At 36.4% G+C, this 21,849-nt stretch overlaps 1 protein-coding gene across 1 annotated transcript in view; it reads left to right on the top strand.

Moving 5' to 3' along the window:
- The first annotated feature begins 10,514 nt into the window (after nucleotides 1-10,514).
- LOC133631795 (cell surface hyaluronidase-like) overlaps nucleotides 10,515-21,849 on the top strand; it is a 73,343-nt gene continuing 62,008 nt past the window's right edge. Inside the window, exon 1 of the mRNA XM_062023956.1 lies at nucleotides 10,515-10,571. Coding sequence (XP_061879940.1) covers nucleotides 10,515-10,571 — 57 coding nt within the window. The remainder of the gene's footprint in view (nucleotides 10,572-21,849) is intronic.

The following is a 21,849-nucleotide window of genomic DNA, read 5'->3' as shown; positions in this document are numbered from 1 at the left end:
TGTATGATAATGTATGTGTTATATTATTAGTAAACACAAAACTAATAGTTTATGATTATTATTATCATCATTTGTCACACCGCGGTGAGGGATGTCTTGTCTTGGGTTTTTCTGTCTTGTGAATTGCATGTTTTACTTTGAAAAGTAACTCCTTTCGTGGGAGATCACTTGCTCTTCCTTTTGTGTCATCAGTCTGACGTCATCCCTGACCCTTGATTGTTTCCACCTGTTCCCCATTACCCTCATGTGTTTTATAAGCCCACGCCTCCCCTTGTTCTGTGCCAGATTGTTTCGTTTATTCGTGCTCTCTAGCGTCCATGTCCATGTCCATGCCCTGCCTCCTGCTTATGTCCCTTGATCCTGAATCCCTTCGTGGCTATTTTGAGTTTTCCTTTCTTCCTCCTCAGCAGAGTGATTTTTTGTTATTTAGTTTATTCAGCCGAAGTGGTGAGTTATCAGTTATTTTTCATTCTTTCCTCAAATTTTTGAGTGACAATTTTTTTTATATTTTATTAGATTATATAGTGTAGAATTTTTCATAGCTGTTGTTTCTTCCTCCTGTTGGAGCGTTTTTTTTTGTTAATACATTTTATAGCATATACGGTGCTAATTATAGTTCGTCTTTGCTTTTGTGTTTCCCTCCGTTCGGAGTGATTTTCGGTTGTTCCTACTTTTTGGAACCTATTTCGCCGGTTAGTTTTTTGGTCAAAATAGATATTGTTATTCCTTGACTGTGGAGGTGAAAGGAAGCTGTCAAAATAAAAGCCGGTCAAAGCTCCCTACTCTGCATCTGAGTCCTATCCTTTTTACCAAGCCTGACATTATTATTATTACATATTATAACTACTAGGGGTGTCAAAAAAATAAAATATCAAGTGATTTCCGATTATTATTTATAACAATTCCTAATTGTTTAAAAAAAAAAAAAAAAAAGGTTTATTATTGTAACAGTATGATTGTTAAAGTTGTGGATTCTTGTCATTTCTGATCGTTTGTGAGGGCACCAAAGTTACTTCTCTCAAGTTATTTTCCTCTGGCCACACCTGCTTACACCAGGGGTCCACAAACGTTTTGACTCAGGGGCCATATTAGATTGAAATATATATAATATATAAACTGTACTGAGATATATATATATATATATATATATATATATATATATATATAAAACTATATAATATATATACTGTACTGATATATATATATATAGTCGAGGTTTCTGTGGTTTATCCGTTATACAGTACTCAATACCGAGGTAGAGCGGAATATACGTCAGTATATAATATACATACGTGTACAATATACAAATAAAATCCCCTGAAGAGCAGGGAAACCTGCGAAACAGGCTTGTAGGGATGAAATAGCCTTTGTGTTTTTTTGTGACCTAACGTATATATATATATATATATATATATATATATATATATATATATATATATATATATATATATATATATATATATATATATATATATAGTCAAAATGTTTGGGCACCCCTGGTGTAAGCAAGTGTGGCCACAGGAAAATAACATGAGGGAAGTAACTTTGGTGCCCTCACAAACGATCAGAAATGACAAAAATCCACAATTTTAACAACCATACTGCTACAATACTAAACATTTAAAACAGCAAAGCCCACATTAAAACATCGGCAAAGGAGCAGACAGAAAGGGAGAAGAGGGGGAGTGAGGGCAAGGGCCGTGTGTGTGTGTCCTCTTGAAAGAGGCACCACCGAATGAGAGGTAGTCTTCTACCAAGTACACTTTTGGCATCTTTTTCCAGAAAAGTCAGTTCTCATCACAATTAAAAACCGTGGTACGAACCGGGTTTCCTCAATCTCTTCAGTGCAAACAAGCACAAAATGGCTGCCAGCGGCGCACAAAAAGAATGAATGAAGCGTTTGTACACAGAGGCAGCCATCTCGAAGTTCGGAAACCGAAAAGTTCGCAGATAGAGGGGGTTCCCATATCGAGGTTGCACTATACCTTGTCCTTAACAAGTGCCCGATACTCTCTGTCGTTGAGTAAACAAAGCTCCATGACCACCGAATGTGGCAATACTGCACGGTTAAATCAATCACTTTTGTGCACACCAGTGAAACGAATCAACGATCGTTCCGACACTCACTCAGGCAGGTGTTGTCGGAGAAGCTCCTCAGGAAGTCGGTGCACTCTTCCTCCTGGTTTCCGCTGCCTTTGCAAGTGCACCATGGCGAGATGGTCCACTGGCTGAAGTTGCTGTCCACATAGTTGGGCGTCATCTCCGTCCCTGTGAGGACATCGCACAAACACACGTTAGAACAGGGGCGTCAAAGTCGTTTTCACTGAGAAGCTGGAGCATCTCAAAAGGCAGAGTTCACACTCACAGCAAGTGTGAAAGGAAAAGTGCAAAAAGAGGAGAGACGTGTTATTGTTGAGACCACAGGTGTCAAACTCAAGGCGCATTTTATTATATTTTATTTGGCCCTTGAAAAGCCTGGAAATAATATGTATCAATAAGGTACTGTAACTTTTCTTACTAAATGTATTATTTCTATCTATTTTGGGAGAGAAAAAAAAATGTACTCCATGTAATCGTTAATTTAAATATTGTCTAATTATGCAAAAATATACGATCTAACATTCAGACCATTTTTTAAATAGAAATAAATATTAATAATAACGATTTTTAAAGCAAGTTATCTATCAAATTGTGCAATGTAAAAGTAGCAATAGATTTCATGGTAAAATTGTGAATTTTACTGTAGTTTTTACAGCATTTTTAGCTAAATGGAAAAAAAAAACATGCTTTTTTTACTGTAATAAACTGCGGTGCCGTTTTGGCATTTACAGTAAAACACCGAAACATCTACAGTTCTTGATTTGCGGTAAAAACAAAAAAACAAACAAAAAAAACTGGCAGCTCAGGTGGCAAAATGTTACTATAAAATTGCAGCTTTTTTTATTTACAGTAAAAAAAACAAATGTACATTTTACAGTAAAATTCTGGCATGAGCTGCCTTTTTTTTAACCATAAAAACAGCAGTACTGTTTTTCCATTCACATTAATATACTCTACATTTTGAGGTGAAATTATTGCCACTTACCATATTTTTTTACATTTTAGTTTGTTTTTTAAATCGACTAATAAAAATGCATAAAACAAATGAGTAATAATAGTATTCACTGTTAGAAGCAATCATAACTACGATGTGGCCCTCAGTGAAAACGACTTTGACACCACCGGTTTAGACACTGAATATAAGGTGGGAGGCAGGGAGTAGGCTCAGTTTGGAGGGGGGAGAGAGCTTATGACACTACTCACTGGGAACAATGGTGCATTGTTAAATGAGCACCAAAAAGGGTGAAGAGATACACTATATTGCCAAAATTATTTGCCCACCTGCCTTGACTCACATATGAACTTTAAGTGCCATCCCATTCCTAACCCATAGGGTTCAATATTATGTCGGTCCACCTTTTGCAGCTATTACAGCTTCAACTCTTCTGGGAAGGCTGTCCACAAGGTTGCGGAGTGTGTTTATAGGAATTTTCCACCATTCTTCCAAAAGCGCATTGGTGAGGTCACACAGAGAAGGTCGGGCTCTCAGTCTCCGTTCTAATTCATCCCAAAGGTGTTCTATCGGGTTCAGGTCAGGACTCTGTGCAGGCCAGTCAAGTTCATCCACACCATGCCTTTATGGACCTTGCTTTGTGCACTGGTGCGCAGTCATGTTGGAAGAGGAAGGGGCTCGCTCCAAAATGTTCACACAAGGTTGGGAACATGGAATTGTCCATAATGTTTTGGTATCATGGAGCATTCAAAGTTCCTTTCACTGGAACTAAGGGGCCAAGCCCAACTGCTGAAAAAGAACCCCACACCATAATTCCTCCTCCACCAAATTTCACATTGAAATGTACCGTTTTCCTGGCAACCTCCAAACCCAGAATATTTAGGAACGAGGAAATTTCACGACTGGATTTGTTGCACAGTTGGCATCCTAGGACAGTTCCACGCTGGAAATCACTGAGCTCCTGAGAGCGGCCCATTCTTTCACAAATGTTTGTAGAAACAGTCTCCATGCCTAAGTGCTTGATTTTATACACCTGTGGCCGGGCCAAGTCATTAGGACACCTGATTATCATCATTTGGATGGGTGGCCAAACACTTTTGGCAATATAGTGTACTTTCACAGTCAGTCAATGTGGACAAAGTCTCACACAGGCCAGAATGTGCTTTCTGCACAGCACTATTGTAATTTACACAGAGGTACATAAACGTTTGATACAATAATATTTGTTACACTATGAGATCATTTTTGAATAGAAATATATGTGACTGCATGCAGTACATCAGGGGTGTCCAAAGTGCGGCCCGGGGGCCATTTGCGGCCCACAGCTAATTGTTTACCGGCCCACCACACATTCTGCAAAAATTGCAAAATTCATAATATTGCAAAAATTAAAAAAAACATTTACAAAAAGTGGAATGAGGTGAAATCTAACAAGAAAAAAATGCAATGTTGACACAAAAGCTGCCATGCAGGCTGTTTTTTTTTCTTTTGTCTTTGTTTATTTTTCTTTTTTTTGCCATTGCTAAAAAAAAGACTAAAAATCTATGTTATAATGAACTATTACTTAAAAAATATAACTTTAAAATGTTTTATGTGGAAAAAATATTGCATATATTGTGTGGTTGCCATATAAAAACATCAACGTTTTATTTGACAAAAGAGCATAAAACAAACAAAATAATAGTTCAAACGTAAAATCGACAGATATATCTGAAGTTGATCTCGTAATTTAAGTGTTAAAAGTAAAAAAAACCTAATAAAAATGTATCACTTTGTGAGTGGGGGACCTTTTGGATCCCAAATATATTTAGTAGGATTTTATTTAACTTTTCACTGTGATTACTCAAAAATAATAAAGACTTCAAATCAATGGTGTCCTGCATTATTGATCTTTTAAGGCTCTAATTACTAAATACTGCATATTTCAGTTTTACTATAAAAAACAAAGTTGTCTTTGACAGAAAACCTTTTTTTTTTTACTTTATATCAACCTCAAATTGATATAGAGATTTACTGTAAGCGTTAAATAAATAAAAATAATAATAATTTGACTTATTTTTAACAGTTTAATGACTGAGACCCTTTATAGTCCCCGTGAGCCCTAAAGGTTAAAAAAAAATAAATAATCCATATATTTTGTTAAGGTTTGAAAATGAAAAATAACAAAATGGCCCCCGCATGCTTACATTTTTCCGTGTACGGCCCTCAGTGGAAAAAGTTTGGACACCCCTGCAGTACATGTACTTTTTTCGGGTCAAAAGGGAAAGAAGGAATACATTCAGTAAGCCAATATAAAGTACTTTATGGATGCATATTATTTCCAGGCATATAACATCATGTGACGGGCCACCTCTGGCCCCCGGGCCTTGAGTTTGACACCTGTGCATTAGAACAAACATCTATGGGTCACTAATGGACAATAATGGACGACATTTATTGCAAATAGTTCACAGAAAACATAAAGGCCGGAATGGAATTGGTCTGTTTTATTTTTATGGGTCGGGAAAGCTCGGCGTAATACTTCATTTTGGATGTAAAGAGGCCATTATGTTTATGAATATTTTTGTAAAAGCAGGTGCTTTGGGAAGCGTGCGCTATCTGACTCTAACAGCTCCGCAGCAAAACACTTCACTTTTGAAAGGTCTGCCAGCTGGAGTCAGCCGTGTCATCCACTCTGCGCGAGCAGCACGACTTATTATCTCCACACTGCGCACAATTTGTGGACCCGTGCAGGAGAATTCCAATTTAGCGCCGTGTGTAATCTCGGACAAAAACCCCCGCCAAGGCGCCGGGGTGGAAGTACGCGGGCGCCGCGTTGTCGGGGCCCGCGTTTAATGCGAGCAAACAGATGGTCATCACGTCTTTTAATTAAGTAAACACGCTCTCTGTGTCTTCCTAATTGCTTTGACTAGCAACCTGAAGTCCGGGGCGCTTGGGGGCGGGGAGGAGCTGACAGTCTCACTCTGCAGGCTGGCAACGTTAACGCGGCAATAACGCGGTGACCACACCTTCTTTTAACTGCAGAGAGGAGGAGCTTCGCTTCCGTGTTTACATGACATCACATTAATGACATCACATGGGGATGTCTTGTAAGGTGACATAAACCACAGGCGACTTTTCGGCCGGGGGCACCGCTACAGTACTAGTCAAGTGACGAGAGTACTAATACATTTGTTAAACTAAAAGTGACTACAGTACTAGTCAAGTGACGAGAGTACTAATACATTTGTTAAACTAAAAGTGACTACAGTACTAGTAAAGTGACAAGAGTACCAATACATTTGTTAAACTAAAGGTTACTACAGTACTAGTAAAGTGACGAGAGTAATAATACATTTGTTAAACTAAAAGTGACTACAGTACTAGTCAAGTGACTAGAGTACTAATACATTTGGTAAACTAAAAGTGACTACAGTACTAGTAAAGTGACGAGAGTACTAACACATTTGTTAAACTAAAAGTTACTACAGTACTAGAAAAGTGACTAGAGTACCAATACATTTGCCCTTTGAGACACTTGTGATTTAGGGCTATATAAATAAACATTGATTGATTGATTGATTGATTGATTAAAGTAAAAGTGACTACAGTACTAGTAAAGTGACCCCAAAGTACTAGTCAAGTGACTAGAATACTAATACATTTGTTAAACTAAAAGTGACTACAGTACTAGTCACGTGACAAGAGTACTAATACATTTGTTAAACTAAAAGTGACTACAGTACTAGTAAAGTGACAAGAGTACTAATACATTTGTTAAATTAAAGGTTACTACAGTACTAGTCAAGTGACGAGAGTACTAATACATTTGTTAAACTAAAAGTGACTACAGTACTAGTAAAGTGACTAGAGTACTAATACATTTGTTAAACTAAAAGTGACTACAGTACTAGTAAAGTGACGAGAGTACTAATACATTTGTTAAACTAAAAGTGACTACAGTACTAGTCAAGTGACTAGAGTACTAATACATTTGTTAAACTAAAAGTGACTACAGTACTAGTAAAGTGACTAGAGTACTAATACATTTGTTAAACTAAAAGTGACTACAGAACTAGTAAAGTGACTAGAGTACTAATACATTTGTTAAACTAAAAGTGACTACAGTACTAGTCAAGTGACTAGAATACTAATACATTTGTTAAACTAAAAGTGACTACAGTACTAGTAAAGTGACGAGAGTACTAATACATTTGTTAAATTAAAGGTTACTACAGTACTAGTAAAGTGACGAGAGTACTAATACATTTGTTAAACTAAAAGTGACTACAGTACTAGTCAAGTGACGAGAGTACTAACACATTTGTTAAATTAAAGGTTACTACAGTACTAGTAAAGTGACGAGAGTACTAATACATTTGTTAAAATAAAGTGACTACAGTACTAGTAAAGTGACAAGAGTACCAATACATTTGTTAAACTAAAGGTTACTACAGTACTAGTAAAGTGACAAGAGTAATAATACATTTGTTAAACTAAAAGTGACTACAGTACTAGTCAAGTGACTAGAGTACTAATACATTTGGTAAACTAAAAGTGACTACAGTACTAGTAAAGTGACGAGAGTATTAACACATTTGTTAAACTAAAAGTTACTACAGTACTAGAAAAGTGACTAGAGTACCAATACATTTGCCCTTTGAGACACTTGTGATTTAGGGCTATATAAATAAACATTGATTGATTGATTGATTGATTAAAGTAAAAGTGACTACAGTACTAGTAAAGTGACGAGAGTACTAATACATTTGTTAAACTAAAAGTGACTACAGTACTAGTAAAGTGACAAGAGTACCAATACATTTGTTAAACTAAAGGTTAAATAAGAGTACTAGTCAAGCAACTAGAGTACTAATACATTTGTTGAAGTAAAAGTGACTACAGTACCACAACGTTTAGTGAGCAGGTTGTGTTATGTGTGTTTGTGGAATTTGTGTGCCGGTTGAGTTTTTCTACGTCATGACTAGGGAAGGTTGTTTGGATTGGGGCATATAGGTGGATGATGTGCTTAATGTCGCCGCATTTTGTAACACAATTCGTGAACCCATTTTGTTACATTTTGCAAACGTTATTACAAAATGCAGGTGCCGCACTTTATTTAAATAAGATGTAAAAATTTGGTACATTTAGAAATAATATGACAAAAGTATTGACATTTTTCAAAATGATATTGTTCATCTTATTATGTGAATCATAACTGACTTAACTATTTATGTAAAGAACTATTGTATTCGGAATGAATTGATGTAAATAATGTACACATGAAGAACAGGAAGTGGACTTGTGTTCGTACTGGAATTGCTATGAGGTAGAAAAAAAGGGTTGGAATAAATAAGCTCTGCTTCTTCCTTCTCCTTTTCGGACATGTCGTAAAGAACAATGATATGTGATGTATTGTACTGAAATTGTATACATGTTCGAAATAAACTTCAACTAAGTGTGTTCATTTTTTTACAGTGTACATTTAAAATATATATTATTATAGATTTTCCATTATAGACTATTATGTATATAATAATCAAATGTATTGTGTAACAATATGACAAGGGGAATAATTATACATTTATATTCATATAAATTCACTGTTACATGCACCCCGAACTACAGCAACAAAAATAAAAATCGGCAAAGATGTTTTGTAATGTAATCTGTGATATTTGCACCTAAATAATTCCGGGTACATTAGTTGAGGACTTTAGAGGGGGACATTTTGAGGCATATTGAAATAAAGTGTACATTCTTTTATAACATGTTCTGGTTGATAATCCTCAATTACTGAATGTTTAGCAGGCGGAATATTGCATTTTATTAACAAATACAGAAGGTTAAAACATTGTCACGCATAGATATGAATACCATTAACTTGGCGAAGTTGGTAGAGTGGCCGGGCCAGTAATCAGAGGGTTGCTGGTTACTGGGGTTCAATCCCCACCTTCTACCACCCTAGTCACGTCCGTTGTGTCCTTGGGCAAGACACTTCACCCTTGCTCCTGATGGCTGCTGGTTAGCGCCTTGCATGGCAGCTCCCGCCATCAGTGTGTGAATGTGTGTGTGAATGGGTGAATGTGGAAATACTGTCAAAGCGCTTTGAGTACCTTGAAGGTAGAAAAGCGCTATACAAGTATATCCCATTTATCATTTATCATTTATTAACTTGAACGACATGTAATGTACAAAATATAAGAAGCACTTATTCAGGTATAAATATCACAGATTATATTAGCAAAAAATCTTTGACAATGATTATTTTATGTTATGAATGCATGAAACTGGTATCTAAACATGGCGTAGCTCCTCCTCTGGATGCAAGTGCTCCTACAGCAGGAATACACATTCTGTATTCCTACAAAATACCAAATCTGGCAAGACACCAAAGCACTGCAGGTATTTTTTTTTAAAGCGTGTTCGTGTCTATTTTGTGTTGAGCTGTTTAAACAACATTTAAATAAAGCAAACAAACTGTCTAGTTATGGTATTAAAAACATGAAAATGATCCCTCTAATGTAGACTTATTAATGATGAAAAATATTTCTATTTATGATGATACATTTTAGTTAACTATGAACAAACTGCCAATAATTGCGATTAAATATTTTAATCATTTGATAATACTAAAATTAATACAAATATTAATTATATTAGAATGGTTGAATAATTATTTTATACATGTATGAAATAATTATAAAATATTTATTAGTAAGACTTATAATTATAATATAATTTTATAAAATAAAAAATAACAAATAAGAAAAAAGTTTAATTAAATAAAAAACACACAATACACACACATTTCCTTCGGAGAGTGGACTTCTACGTTTACTCCTTCCAGCTTCTTCTCCGTCAAACACACCATCCGCAGCTTTTACATATTCTCAGAGATAATTGTCCACTTTTTAGATATCTTAACATTCTTGGCTGGCGTTATCGGCTCGGTACTGACTAGCTGTGGCAGCTCCACGGTCGGCCATGTTTTTTGAATGATTTCCTTCTTTAATTCAATGAATATCATCCGTTTCTTCTCAGCACTGTCCTTCACACCCTCCTTCTCCATTCCAAATGCATGAGAAACAACGTCGTGTTGATCGCTCGCTATAAGCTAATGCTAGCCAACAGGACACAAGGTGTTTTGGTCAGATCTTCCGGGCTTCACTGTGGCAAATTTCAATATTTTAATCTTTTGACAGCCCCAAAGCAAAGTAGACGACTGCACCACTGCTTTTCATCTCCTGTAATCTCACACTGGTGTTGACGTTTGTGAAAAATATTATGTGATCCCCCAGCAGGTCGCTTCTTCTCTCTCTCTCTCTCTTTTGCACAAACACACTCCCCCTCCATTACAGTTTTACCCGCAGCCCCGGCGTGATACTGACCGATGAGCCTTGTGTAGGAGGCCAAGCAGGCTTGGTGATTGTCTTGGTTGGGACAGGTGCTCACCGTGGGTGGGATGCTGCGGCAGTTCGCCATGAAATCAGCCAGCCTGGACCTTTGCAACGACAACACAAAGCACAGGGAGACCGGGGTCAGAATTTTAAAAAAAAGAGAAACATCTCAAAAGGACACGATAATGTTCACTATGTGTCTGATACTGGAGGCTAGATTCTCCCCCCCCCAAAAAAACACAATTACATGTTATGTAGACCTCAAAGAAGTGTTTTAATTTAAATGTAAAATAAATATACTATGACAATTTTAATCGGTATTTGAAACACTTCCTTATGGTTGAGTTAAATTTCAAAAAGCGGGGTGTTTTCACAGGGATCTGATAAATAGCAATTTGCCACCATATTGTGGATAATGTGAGAAACTCAGGTCAGCGACCATGATGTGTGCTTTCTAGACATTACAAGCATAGCATTCACTTCTATGACACAATACAAACAACCTTCCCTAGTCATGGTGCAGGAAAAAAAAACTATTCAACCAGCACAAACAGTCAACACACATAACACAACCTGCTCACTGAGTTTTGTGGATATAAAAAAACAAAACAAAACGTCCCATCACCATAAAATATTCTAAATTACACCCATTTAAAGGCCTACTGAAACCCACTACCACCGACCACGCAGTCTGATAGTTTATATATCAATGATGAAATCTTAACATTGCAACACATGCCAATACGGCCGGGTTAACTTATAAAGTGCAATTTAAAATTTCCCGGGAAACTTCCGGTTGAAAACGTCTATGTATGATGACGTTTGCGCGTGACGTCAATGGTTGAAGCGGAAGTATTCGGACACATTGTATCTCAATACAAACAGCTCTGTTTTGAATCGCAAAATTCCACAGTATTCTGGACATCTGTGTTGGTGAATCTTTTGCAATTTGTTTAATGAACAATGAAGACTGCAAAGAAGAAAGCTGTAGGTGGGATCGGTGTATTAGCGGACGGCTGCAGCAACACAACCAGGAGGACTTTGAGTTGGATAGCAGACGCGCTATCCGACGCTAGCCGCCGACAGCATCGATGATCGGGTGAAGTCCTTCGTCGCGCCGTCGATCGCTGGAACGCAGGTGAGCACAGGTGTTGATGAGCAGATGAGGGCTGGCGTAGGTGGAGAGCTAATGTTTTTAGCATAGCTCTATCGAGGTCCCGTAGCTAAGTTAGCTTCAATGGCGTCGTTAGCAACAGCATTGCTAGGCTTTGCCAGGCGGTACAGCATTAACCGTGTGGTTACAGGTCCAGAGTTTGGTAGTATTGTTGATCTTCTGTCTATCCTTCAAGTCAGGGGATTATTTATTTTGTTTCTATCTGCATTTAAGCACAATGCTATCACGTTAGCTCCGTAGCTAAAGTGCTTCGCCGATGTATTGTCGTGGAGATAAAAGTCACTGTAAATGTCCATTTCGCGTTCTCGACTCTCATTTTCAAGAGGATATAGTATCCGAGGTGGTTTAAAATACAAATCTGCGGTCCACAATAGTAAAAGGAGAAAGTGTGGAATCCAATTAGCCGTTTTACATAAGTTACGGTCAGAGCGAAAAAAGATACGTCCTGCACTGCAATTTAGTCCTTCACTCTCACGTTCCTCATCCACAAATCTTTCATCCTCGCTCAAATTAATGGGGTAATCGTCGCTTTCTTGGTCCGAATCGCTCTCGCTGCTGGTGTAAACAATGGAGAAATGTGAGGAGCCTTTCAACCTGCGACGTCTTGCTACTTCCGGTACAGGCAAGGCTTTTTTTATCAGCGACCAAAAGTTGCGGACTTTATCGTCGATGTTCTCTACTAAATCCTTTCAGCAAAAATATGGAAATATCGCGAAATGATCAAGTATGACACATAGAATGGGTCTGCTATCCCCGTTTAAATAAGAACATTTCATTCAGTAGGCCTTTAAATAAAGGTGCAAGGCATGATGGGAAAAATGCAAAACACTCTCTCCAGTTATCCATGTTTGACTTTTAGCTGCTTGATAGTTCTGATTAATTAGACAACTTTAAACAAAGTAGGAAGTGACCTTTCACATACTCTAAATATCCAATTATATTCATTTTTAATTATGTATCCATTATTTTATTACAATATGTAAACACACACACACACACACACACACACACACACACACACACGTGTCTTTTGAAAATTTGAATGTAACAATGATTTATAGATTCACACAAACACACACACACACACACACACACACACACACACACACACACACACACACACACACACACACACACACACACACACACACACACACACACTTATATACAAACCCTGTTTCCATATGAGTTGGGAAATTGTGTTAGATGTAAATATAAACGGAATACAATGATTTGCAAATCCTTTTCAACCCATATTCAATTGAATGCACTACAAAAACAAGATATTTGATGTTCAAACTCAAACTTTATTTTTTTTTTGCAAATAATAATTAACTTAGAATTTCATGGCTGCAACACGTGCCAAAGTAGTTGGGAAAGGGCATGTTCACCACTGTGTTACATGGCCTTTCCTTTTAACAACACTCAGTAAACGTTTGGGAACTGAGGAGACACATTTTTTAAGCTTCTCAGGTGGAATTATTTCCCCATTTTTGCTTGATGTACAGCTTAAGTTGTTCAACAGTCCGGGGGTCTCCGTTGTGGTATTTTAGGCTTCATAATGCGCCACACATTTTCAATGGGAGACAGGTCTGGACTACAGGCAGGCCAGTCTAGTACCCGCACTCTTTTACTATGAAGCCACGTTGATGTAACACGTGGCTTGGCATTGTCTTGCTGAAATAAGCAGGGGCGTCCATGGTAACGTTGCTTGGATGGCAACATATGTTGCTCCAAAACCTGTATGTACCTTTCAGCATTAATGGTGCCTTCACAGATGTGTAAGTTACCCATGTCTTGGGCACTAATACACCCCCATACCATCACAGATGCACACACACGCACACACATACACACACACCTATATATGTGTCTTTTGAAAATTTGAATGTAAAAATGATATATAGATTCACCCGGTCACAGCATGAGGTTCGCTTATCGCTACATAGCTGCATAAAAAAGCTGCTTTTACCAGCATTTATAACCCTACATGTCGCACGTCAGTGTTATTGTGCGCGTGCCAAGATTATATACAAAAATAATACTTTATACCACCTTTTTCTTGCAGTTTCCTCACACCCAAGTGGTAACGTCGCCGCCTTATTCTGTCGGAGTTTAGTGGCTAATTCAATTTTGTGGTGGCACAAATGTGGTGGACAAATAAACACGGCCGTATATTTTGCTCTATAACATAGTTGCGTGGGCTCAGTGGGGCGGGGGTGGGGGGAGGCTCTATGACACAATATATCCAAGGATGCCCATATAAGTACGTCCGTCAATGTGTGATGTCACTAATTGCCCGCTGTAAAAAAAAAATACAATAAAAAAAAGTCCATAACCCTGCAAACAGAGGCATCCACAACTAAGTGCAAGCTCACGCCTCATGATTTGATGTTTTGTCAATTTTTGATAGGAATATCCAACATTGTAACAACATTCATACATCAGAAATTCCTCATAGGTCATCTTTGACCAAACAAAAATGCCAGCCTAGTGCTGTGATAATAAAGTGATGTTCATATTGACTGGCTGCAACTATGGATTTGTCATAAACAGGCTTTTATCGTTCATTTTAGGTTAATACAGACTACATTTAATCGACGAAATTGATTAATTTGATTTTAAAAAATTATTTCCTTAGTATTATGTTGTTTCAATTAATAGTTTAATGTGTGTACCTAAAAACAATGGGTCCAGGGGGGTTCCCGAAACATGTGTATACCCTACATTCTGGATTATAGGATGCTACTTTTTTCCTACGCTTTAAACCCTGCGGCATATAAAGAAGTGCGGCTAACTTATGGATTTGTCTTCGCTACAAATATAATGCAAATAGTTAAAAAAACAAAAACAAGCAAAAACACTGAAAAGGTGTGTTATTGTTTGTGCTATGGCGCCATCTTTTGGACGAGTGCGCTCACTGCAGAGGTGACGCAGTGTTGCACTGCCCTTCTGTTTCTGACTGAGCTTCCAATCGGAGGTAGAAGTGCCGTTCCGTCTTCTATCCGTCAATAGCGTTTCTACTTGAAAGGATTCTTCATTCATCACTCCAAGCAACATTTGTAAGTTTTACAATATAACTAAAACAGTACTTACTAACTAAACCGTCCCATGTGTGATGTCTGCAGGAGTGTTTTCGTGCATATTCATACGTATTATCGTAATGTAATCAATTTAGTGTCGTTACCATTAGCTAATATGTCCTAGAGTGTCTATGTTGGTATTATTAACTTACGACGGCATGGAGTTATTGAGTTTATTTAGCTGATTGGAGAGCTAGTTCCGCAGCTAGTGGGTCCATGATGATGACTTATGTTTTGTTTGATCAGCCGTTTTACTGTCTTGTTACAGACACCCTTTGGAAACATTTCCAAAATATATACGTGTATTACTGATTTCACAACGTATATATCTGCGACTTATAGTCCGGTGCGGCTAATACATGGAAATATTTTTTTTCTTCTGACATTTAGTGGGTGCGGCTTGTATACCGGTGCGTTCTATAGTCCGTAAAATACGGTACTAGGATAACCGATACAGACATTGATAAAGTCTTCACTGCAAACTCGATTGTGTTTCTGAGATTTATTGACTTAATATTTTTGTTTATCCATCCATTTCTTTTATGATGGATGATCTTAGAAATGCTGAAAAACACCTTCAAGCCGAAATATCCATCGGAACCACTTCCACAAGGTGAGAACAGTGCACCAGGAAGACACAGTTTGACCTCCGTGTGCACGTTTCCACGGCAACAGCAACCGGAAGCGACGTCATGCGCAATCCAATCCAGCAATTGTGACACGGCCGTGCTACAATCTTGGCACCCACAATACTTTTTGAGAAAAAATACCAAACTATTTAATTTTCAAGTAGTGTTGTAACGATACCAATATTTTCGTACCGGTACCGGCACTAAAATTATTTTGATACTTTTCGATACTTTTCGGTACTTTTCTAAATAAAGGGGACCACAAAAAATGTCATTATTGGCTTTATTTTAACAAACAATCTTAGGGTACATTAAACATATGTTCCTTAAATAAAATAGTGAACATACAAAACAACTTGTCATTTAGTAGTAAGTAAACAAACAAAGACTCCTAATTAGTCTGCTGACATATGCAGTAACATATTGTGTCATTTATCTACCTATTATTTTGTCAACATTATTAAGGACAAGTGGTAGAAAATGATTTATTAATCTACTTGTTCATTTACTGTTAATATCTTCTTACTTTCTCTTTTAACATGTTCTATCTACACTTCTGTTAAAATGTAATAATCACTTATTCTTCTGTTGTTTGATACTTTACATTAGTTCTGGATGATACCACACATTTGGGTATCAATCCGATACCAAGTTGTTACAGGATCATACATTGGTCATATTCAAAGTCCTCATGTGTCCAGGTACATATTTCCTGAGTTTATAAACATAACATGATTTTTTAAAGAAAGGAAAAAGATTTTGTGACGATAAAAAATATCGATGTAATCATAGTTGCATCGAATCGACACGCTCCTGTACTTGGTATCATCACAGTGGATGTCAGGTGCCGATTCCGCCAATGGCGTTTGTTTACATTTACGGTGTGTAGTAAAGCATGTTTAGCTGTTCCTCGTCCTGTAGGGATGATACTTGTAAGAAACTTACTTTATTTGTCGCCATGGAGGCTTGTAAGTACTCGGTAATTGTGCGCTGCCGAACATACTCCTCTGCTCATAAAACCAGCAATGTCACAACGTGACTTCGACGCGGGACCGGTACGCTTCAGAAGTGGTATAGTACCGAAAATGTCATGATCCATGTCCCGGATCATGTTTTATGTTCTGTTAGTTTTGGACTTCATAGTTCCTGTTTTTTGTGCACCCTTGTTTGTTTTAGTTACCATGGTTACTTATTATTTCCACCTGCCTCTGATTAGTGTTCGCCCGCTCACCTGCTGCCTGAGCACTAATCAGAGGCATTATTTAAACCTGCCTTGCCCTCCAGTCGGTGCTGGAGTATTGTTTGTTGTATGCTGTGGACTCCCTGTTTCGTGCAATGCTCTGTTCATGCTTGTTTTCCGGAGATACCATAGTTCATGTTGATGATTTCATGCTTAGTTCATGCTGCTCGTACCTTGCCAAGTAAGTTTTGTTTATTTATGCCACAGTTAGCGACTTTTTGTTTCACGTCCATAGTTCAGGCTAAGTGTTAGCTTTTGTTTCCTGCTTTAAGTTGTGCGCCTTTTTGTTTTTCACCTTTTTTTGAACATTAAAACCATGTTTTCTTGTACACCGCCTGTCTTCTCTGCATCTTGGGGTTCGTCACCTCATCATCATGACATAAAATGATTCATTAGTATCGCGGTACTTTACTAATAACGGTATACCGTACAACCCTATTTTCAAGTAACATTTTTTTTGCAGCCTTTTCCGCTCGGGCCCTGATTAACACCCCTGGCCACGCCCCCGCTGCCACAAATGGTGGGAAACACAAGAATACTAGTTCTCCAACAGTGCAGGCGGGGGAAAAAGGGAGACATTCCCATATTTTTGGCAGCACATGTGACGTTGGCCGCGTGCCCTCATTGGCCGGCGCCACATGAGGAAGTCACATATGGAGCACATCTGGTTACTGGGATGCCAGGTGGACGGAATAATAACCACATCTCCCTCCTGACTACTTGATTTTTTTTTACTTTGCTATCTTGTCAACATGCACAACAAAGCCGGTAATTAACGAACGCAGGATGAGCGCGGCTTTTGACCCATTCTTCCAGCATCATCCCCTCTCATCTCGGCGCCTTCCCGAATTCTCTCCGGGCGTCAAACCTTGGGTACTGATAAAAGTGGGGTGTTTTTTTATGTTGTTGCTGTTTTTGTTTTTGTTTTGTCTTGGTGTGTGTGTGCGATAAGAGCTTTAAGTCTGCCGAGGCCCCCAGGGCGGCATTGCTAATCCACTTAAGTCAGTTTATTGGGAGGAGCATGTGCAAAGTTAGTCCAACTGCTGCATGAACATCAATCCAGCGCACTTCTCCCTCCCGTCCCTCCATCTTTTCACCCATTCACCGCCGCTCGGGCTGACCGCTTTGAGGTGGATTTGAAGCTTTGATTAAAAACAAATATTTATAGCGGCTGCAATTGGTTAATTACTGTACTTTTAAGTCTTGATTATGAGATAAAAAGTCATAATTATCTCATAAAAAGTAAAAAAAAAAATCATGAGGAAAAATGTAAAAATTAGTAGATAAAGTCATATATTTATGACATTAAAAAAGTTACAATTATTGGACAAAAAGTAATAAATTATGAGATTAAAAAAAAGTGATCATTATAAGATAAAAAGTCAGAATTATGAGCAGAAAAACGTTATTATTATTAACTTTACTTTTTGACTTTAATAATTATAGTTTTTCTCATAATTATGACTGTATCTCATATTTTCGACTTTATCTCATAACTATGTCATAACTATTACAATTTATGTCTCATAATTATGATGTTTATCTCATAATTTTGATTTGATATGATGATTATGACGTTTATCTGATAATTTAGATTTTATATCTTAAGTATGACGTTTATCTCATAAATTAGATTTTATATCATAATTATGACGTTTATCTCATAAATTAGATTTTATATCATCGGCATGACATTCATCTCATAATTTAGATTTTATATCATAATTATGACGTTTATCTCCATCCATCCATCCATCTTCTTCCGCTTATCCGAGGTCGGGTCGCGGGGGCAGCAGCCTAAGCAGGGAAACCCACACTTCCCTCTCCCCAGCCACTTCGTCCAGCTCTTCCCGGGGGATCCCGAGGCGTTCCCAGGCCAGCCGGGAGACATAGTCTTCCCAACGTGTCCTGGGTCTTCCCCGTGGCCTCCTACCGGTCGGACGTGCCCAAAACACCTCCCTAGGGAGGCGTTCGGGTGGCATCCTGACCAGATGCCCGAACCACCTCAACTGGCTCCTCTCGATGTGGAGGAGCAGCTGCTTTACTTTGAGCTCCCCCCGGATGACAGAGCTTCTCACCCTATCTCTAAGGGAGAGCCCCGCCACCCGGTGGAGGAAACTCATTTCGGCCGCTTGTACCCGTGATCTTGTCCTTTCGGTCATAACCCAAAGCTCATGACCATAAGTGAGGATGGGAACATAGATCGACTGGTAAATTGAGAGCTTTGCCTTCCGGCTCAGCTCCTTCTTCACCACAACGGATCGATACAGCGTCCGCATTACTGAAGACGTTTATCTCATAATTTAGATTTTATATCTTAATTATGACGTTTATCTGATAAATTAGATTTAATATCATAAGCATGACATTTATCTCAATTTAGATTTGATATCATAATTATGACGTTTATCTCAATTTAGATTTGATATCATAATTATGACGTTTATCTGATAATTTAGATTTCATATCATAAGCATGACGTTTATCTGATAATTTAGATTTGATATCATAAGTATGACGTCTATCTCATAGTTTAGATTTTATATCATAATTATGATATTTATCTGATCATTTAGATTTCATATCATAAGCATGACGTTTATCTGATCATTTAGATTTGATATCATAATTATGACGTTTATCTCATAATTTAGATGTTATATCATAATTATGACGTTTATCTGATAATTTAGATTTTACATATTAAGAATGACGTTTATCTTATAAATTAGATTTTATATCATTGGCATGACATTTATCTCATAATTTAGATTGCATATCATAATTATGATGTTTATCTCATAATTTAGATTGTATATCATAATTATGACATTTATCTCATAATTTAGATTTGATACCATAATTATGACGTTTATCTGATAATTTAGATTTCATATCATAAGCATGACGTTTATCTCATAAATTAGATTTTATATCATAATTTTGACATTTATCTCATAAATTAGATTTTATATCATAGGTATGACATTTATCTCATAATTTAGATTGTATATCATAATTATGACATTCATCTCATAAATTAGATTGGATATCATAAGCATGACATTTATCTCAATTTAGATTTGATATCATAATTATGTCGTTTATCTCATAATTTAGATTTTATATCATAATTGTGACATTTATCTGATAATTTAGATTTTATATCATAAGTATGACGTTTATCTCAAAAATTAGATTTTATATCATCGGCATGACATTTATCTCATAATTTAGATGTATATCATAATTATGACGTTTATCTGATAATTTAGATTTCATATCATAAGCATGACGTTTATCTAATAATTTAGATTTGATATCATAATTATGACGTTTATCTCATAAATTAGATTTTATATCATCGGTATGACATTTATCTCATAATTTAGATTTGATATCATAATTATGACGTTTATCTCATAATTTAGATTCCATATCATAAGCATGACGTTTATCTCATAAATTAGATTTTATATCATCGGTATGACATTTATCTCATAATTTTGATTTTATATCATAATTAATTTTGATTTTATATCATAATTATGACGTTTATCTCATAATTTAGATTTTATATCTTAAGTATGACGTTTATCTCATAATTTAGATTTTATATAATAATTATGACGTTTTATCTTATAATTTTGATCTTATATCATAATTATGACATTTCCTCTCATAATTTTGATTGTACATCATATATATGACGTTTTATCTTATAATTTTGATCTTATATCATAATTATGACATTTCCTCTCATAATTTTGATTGTACATCATATATATGACGTTTTATCTCATAATTATAACTTACCATTGAGAATTTGTTTCCCCTTTTGTTTATGCAAAGGACTTTGCTTCGCAACTTCCGCTTTCTTCCGACGAAAAAAAAAAAAATATATAGATATCGAACATTTTATCGAACGCATTTTCTAGGGATATCTATTACGTGTCTATGGCGATATATATTGATATCCTTTTATCGCCCAACTCCAATTCTGATCCACGTCTTATCGTATAACGTCTACCGGTGATTGGTATAGAAGCTAGTTCCGTCGATAAAAAAAAACAACCCCAATGGTAAGTCATAATTATGAAAATAAAATGTCATAAAAAGTCGAAATGATAAAACAAGTAAGTCAAAATTATGAGATTAAAATGTGAAATCATCAGATAAAAAGTCATTATTATGAGATCAAAAGTGGAATTAACTGGATAAAATTCATTATGATATAAAAAGTCGAAATGATGAGATAAAAAGTCATAATTAGGAGGTTGAAAAGTCATAATTATGAGATAAACAGTCACAATTATTACATTAAAAAGTCAAAATAGTGAGGAAAAAAAGTTACAATTATTAGATAAAGTCATAATTATGAGATACAATGTGGAAATTATTGGACAAAAATTCATAAAATATGAAATAAAAAAATTATAAGATAAAAAGTCATAACTATGAGGGGAAAAAAGTAATTATTAAATACAAAGTCATAATTTTTCTCATAATTATGACTTTGTATCTCATAATTTCGACTTTCTTATCTCATAACTATGTCATAACTATTAAAAGTTGTGTCTCATAATTATGACGTTTATCTCAGAATTTAGATTTTATATCATAATTATTACATTTTATCTCATAATTTTGATTTTATATCATAATTATGAAGATTTATCTCATAATTATATCTTACCATTGAGACGATTTCCCCCCTTTGTTTATGCAAAGACCCTTGCTCCGCATCTTCCGACAAAATAAAAATAAAAACATTAAAAAAATTACATTTTATCGGACGCATTTTCTAATGATATGGATTACGTGTCTATGGCGATATATATTGATATCCTTTTAACTCCCAGCCCTGATCCAAAGTGGATCCAAACACAATTGACAATGCAGTAGTAAAAGCCACACATAAATGCTTTCATCCCATTTTAGGAGCCTGCATGTGATGGATACAAAGCAATGAGACGCTAATTAGTAAAAAAAACACATTTTGTTGTTACATGACTTGTTTTAATTAAAGGGCGAAAAAGAACAAGCCTAAAGCGAACGCCTTAACGGTTAAGAAGTAATGCCAGTTTATGATGATTTTGTGGCCATATTTAGCAAGGCGTGTCACCTGATATTTCAGTTAGTGAAGCAGCAGGGCACAATATTTCATACTTTTTGAAGTGAAATGCATTTGCCCCCAGCTCTAAATGAAGTTCATGTAAAAGCTAAAGTGGTATTCAACATTCCAAGAGCCTCAAGTTGCAACAGTCGGTCAACGATCCACGTTGTTCCATT

This window comes from Entelurus aequoreus, linkage group LG17 (genome assembly GCF_033978785.1).
Source record: "Entelurus aequoreus isolate RoL-2023_Sb linkage group LG17, RoL_Eaeq_v1.1, whole genome shotgun sequence".
Classification (NCBI taxonomy): domain Eukaryota; kingdom Metazoa; phylum Chordata; class Actinopteri; order Syngnathiformes; family Syngnathidae; genus Entelurus; species Entelurus aequoreus.
This window is presented reverse-complemented; position numbering and strand designations above follow the sequence as displayed.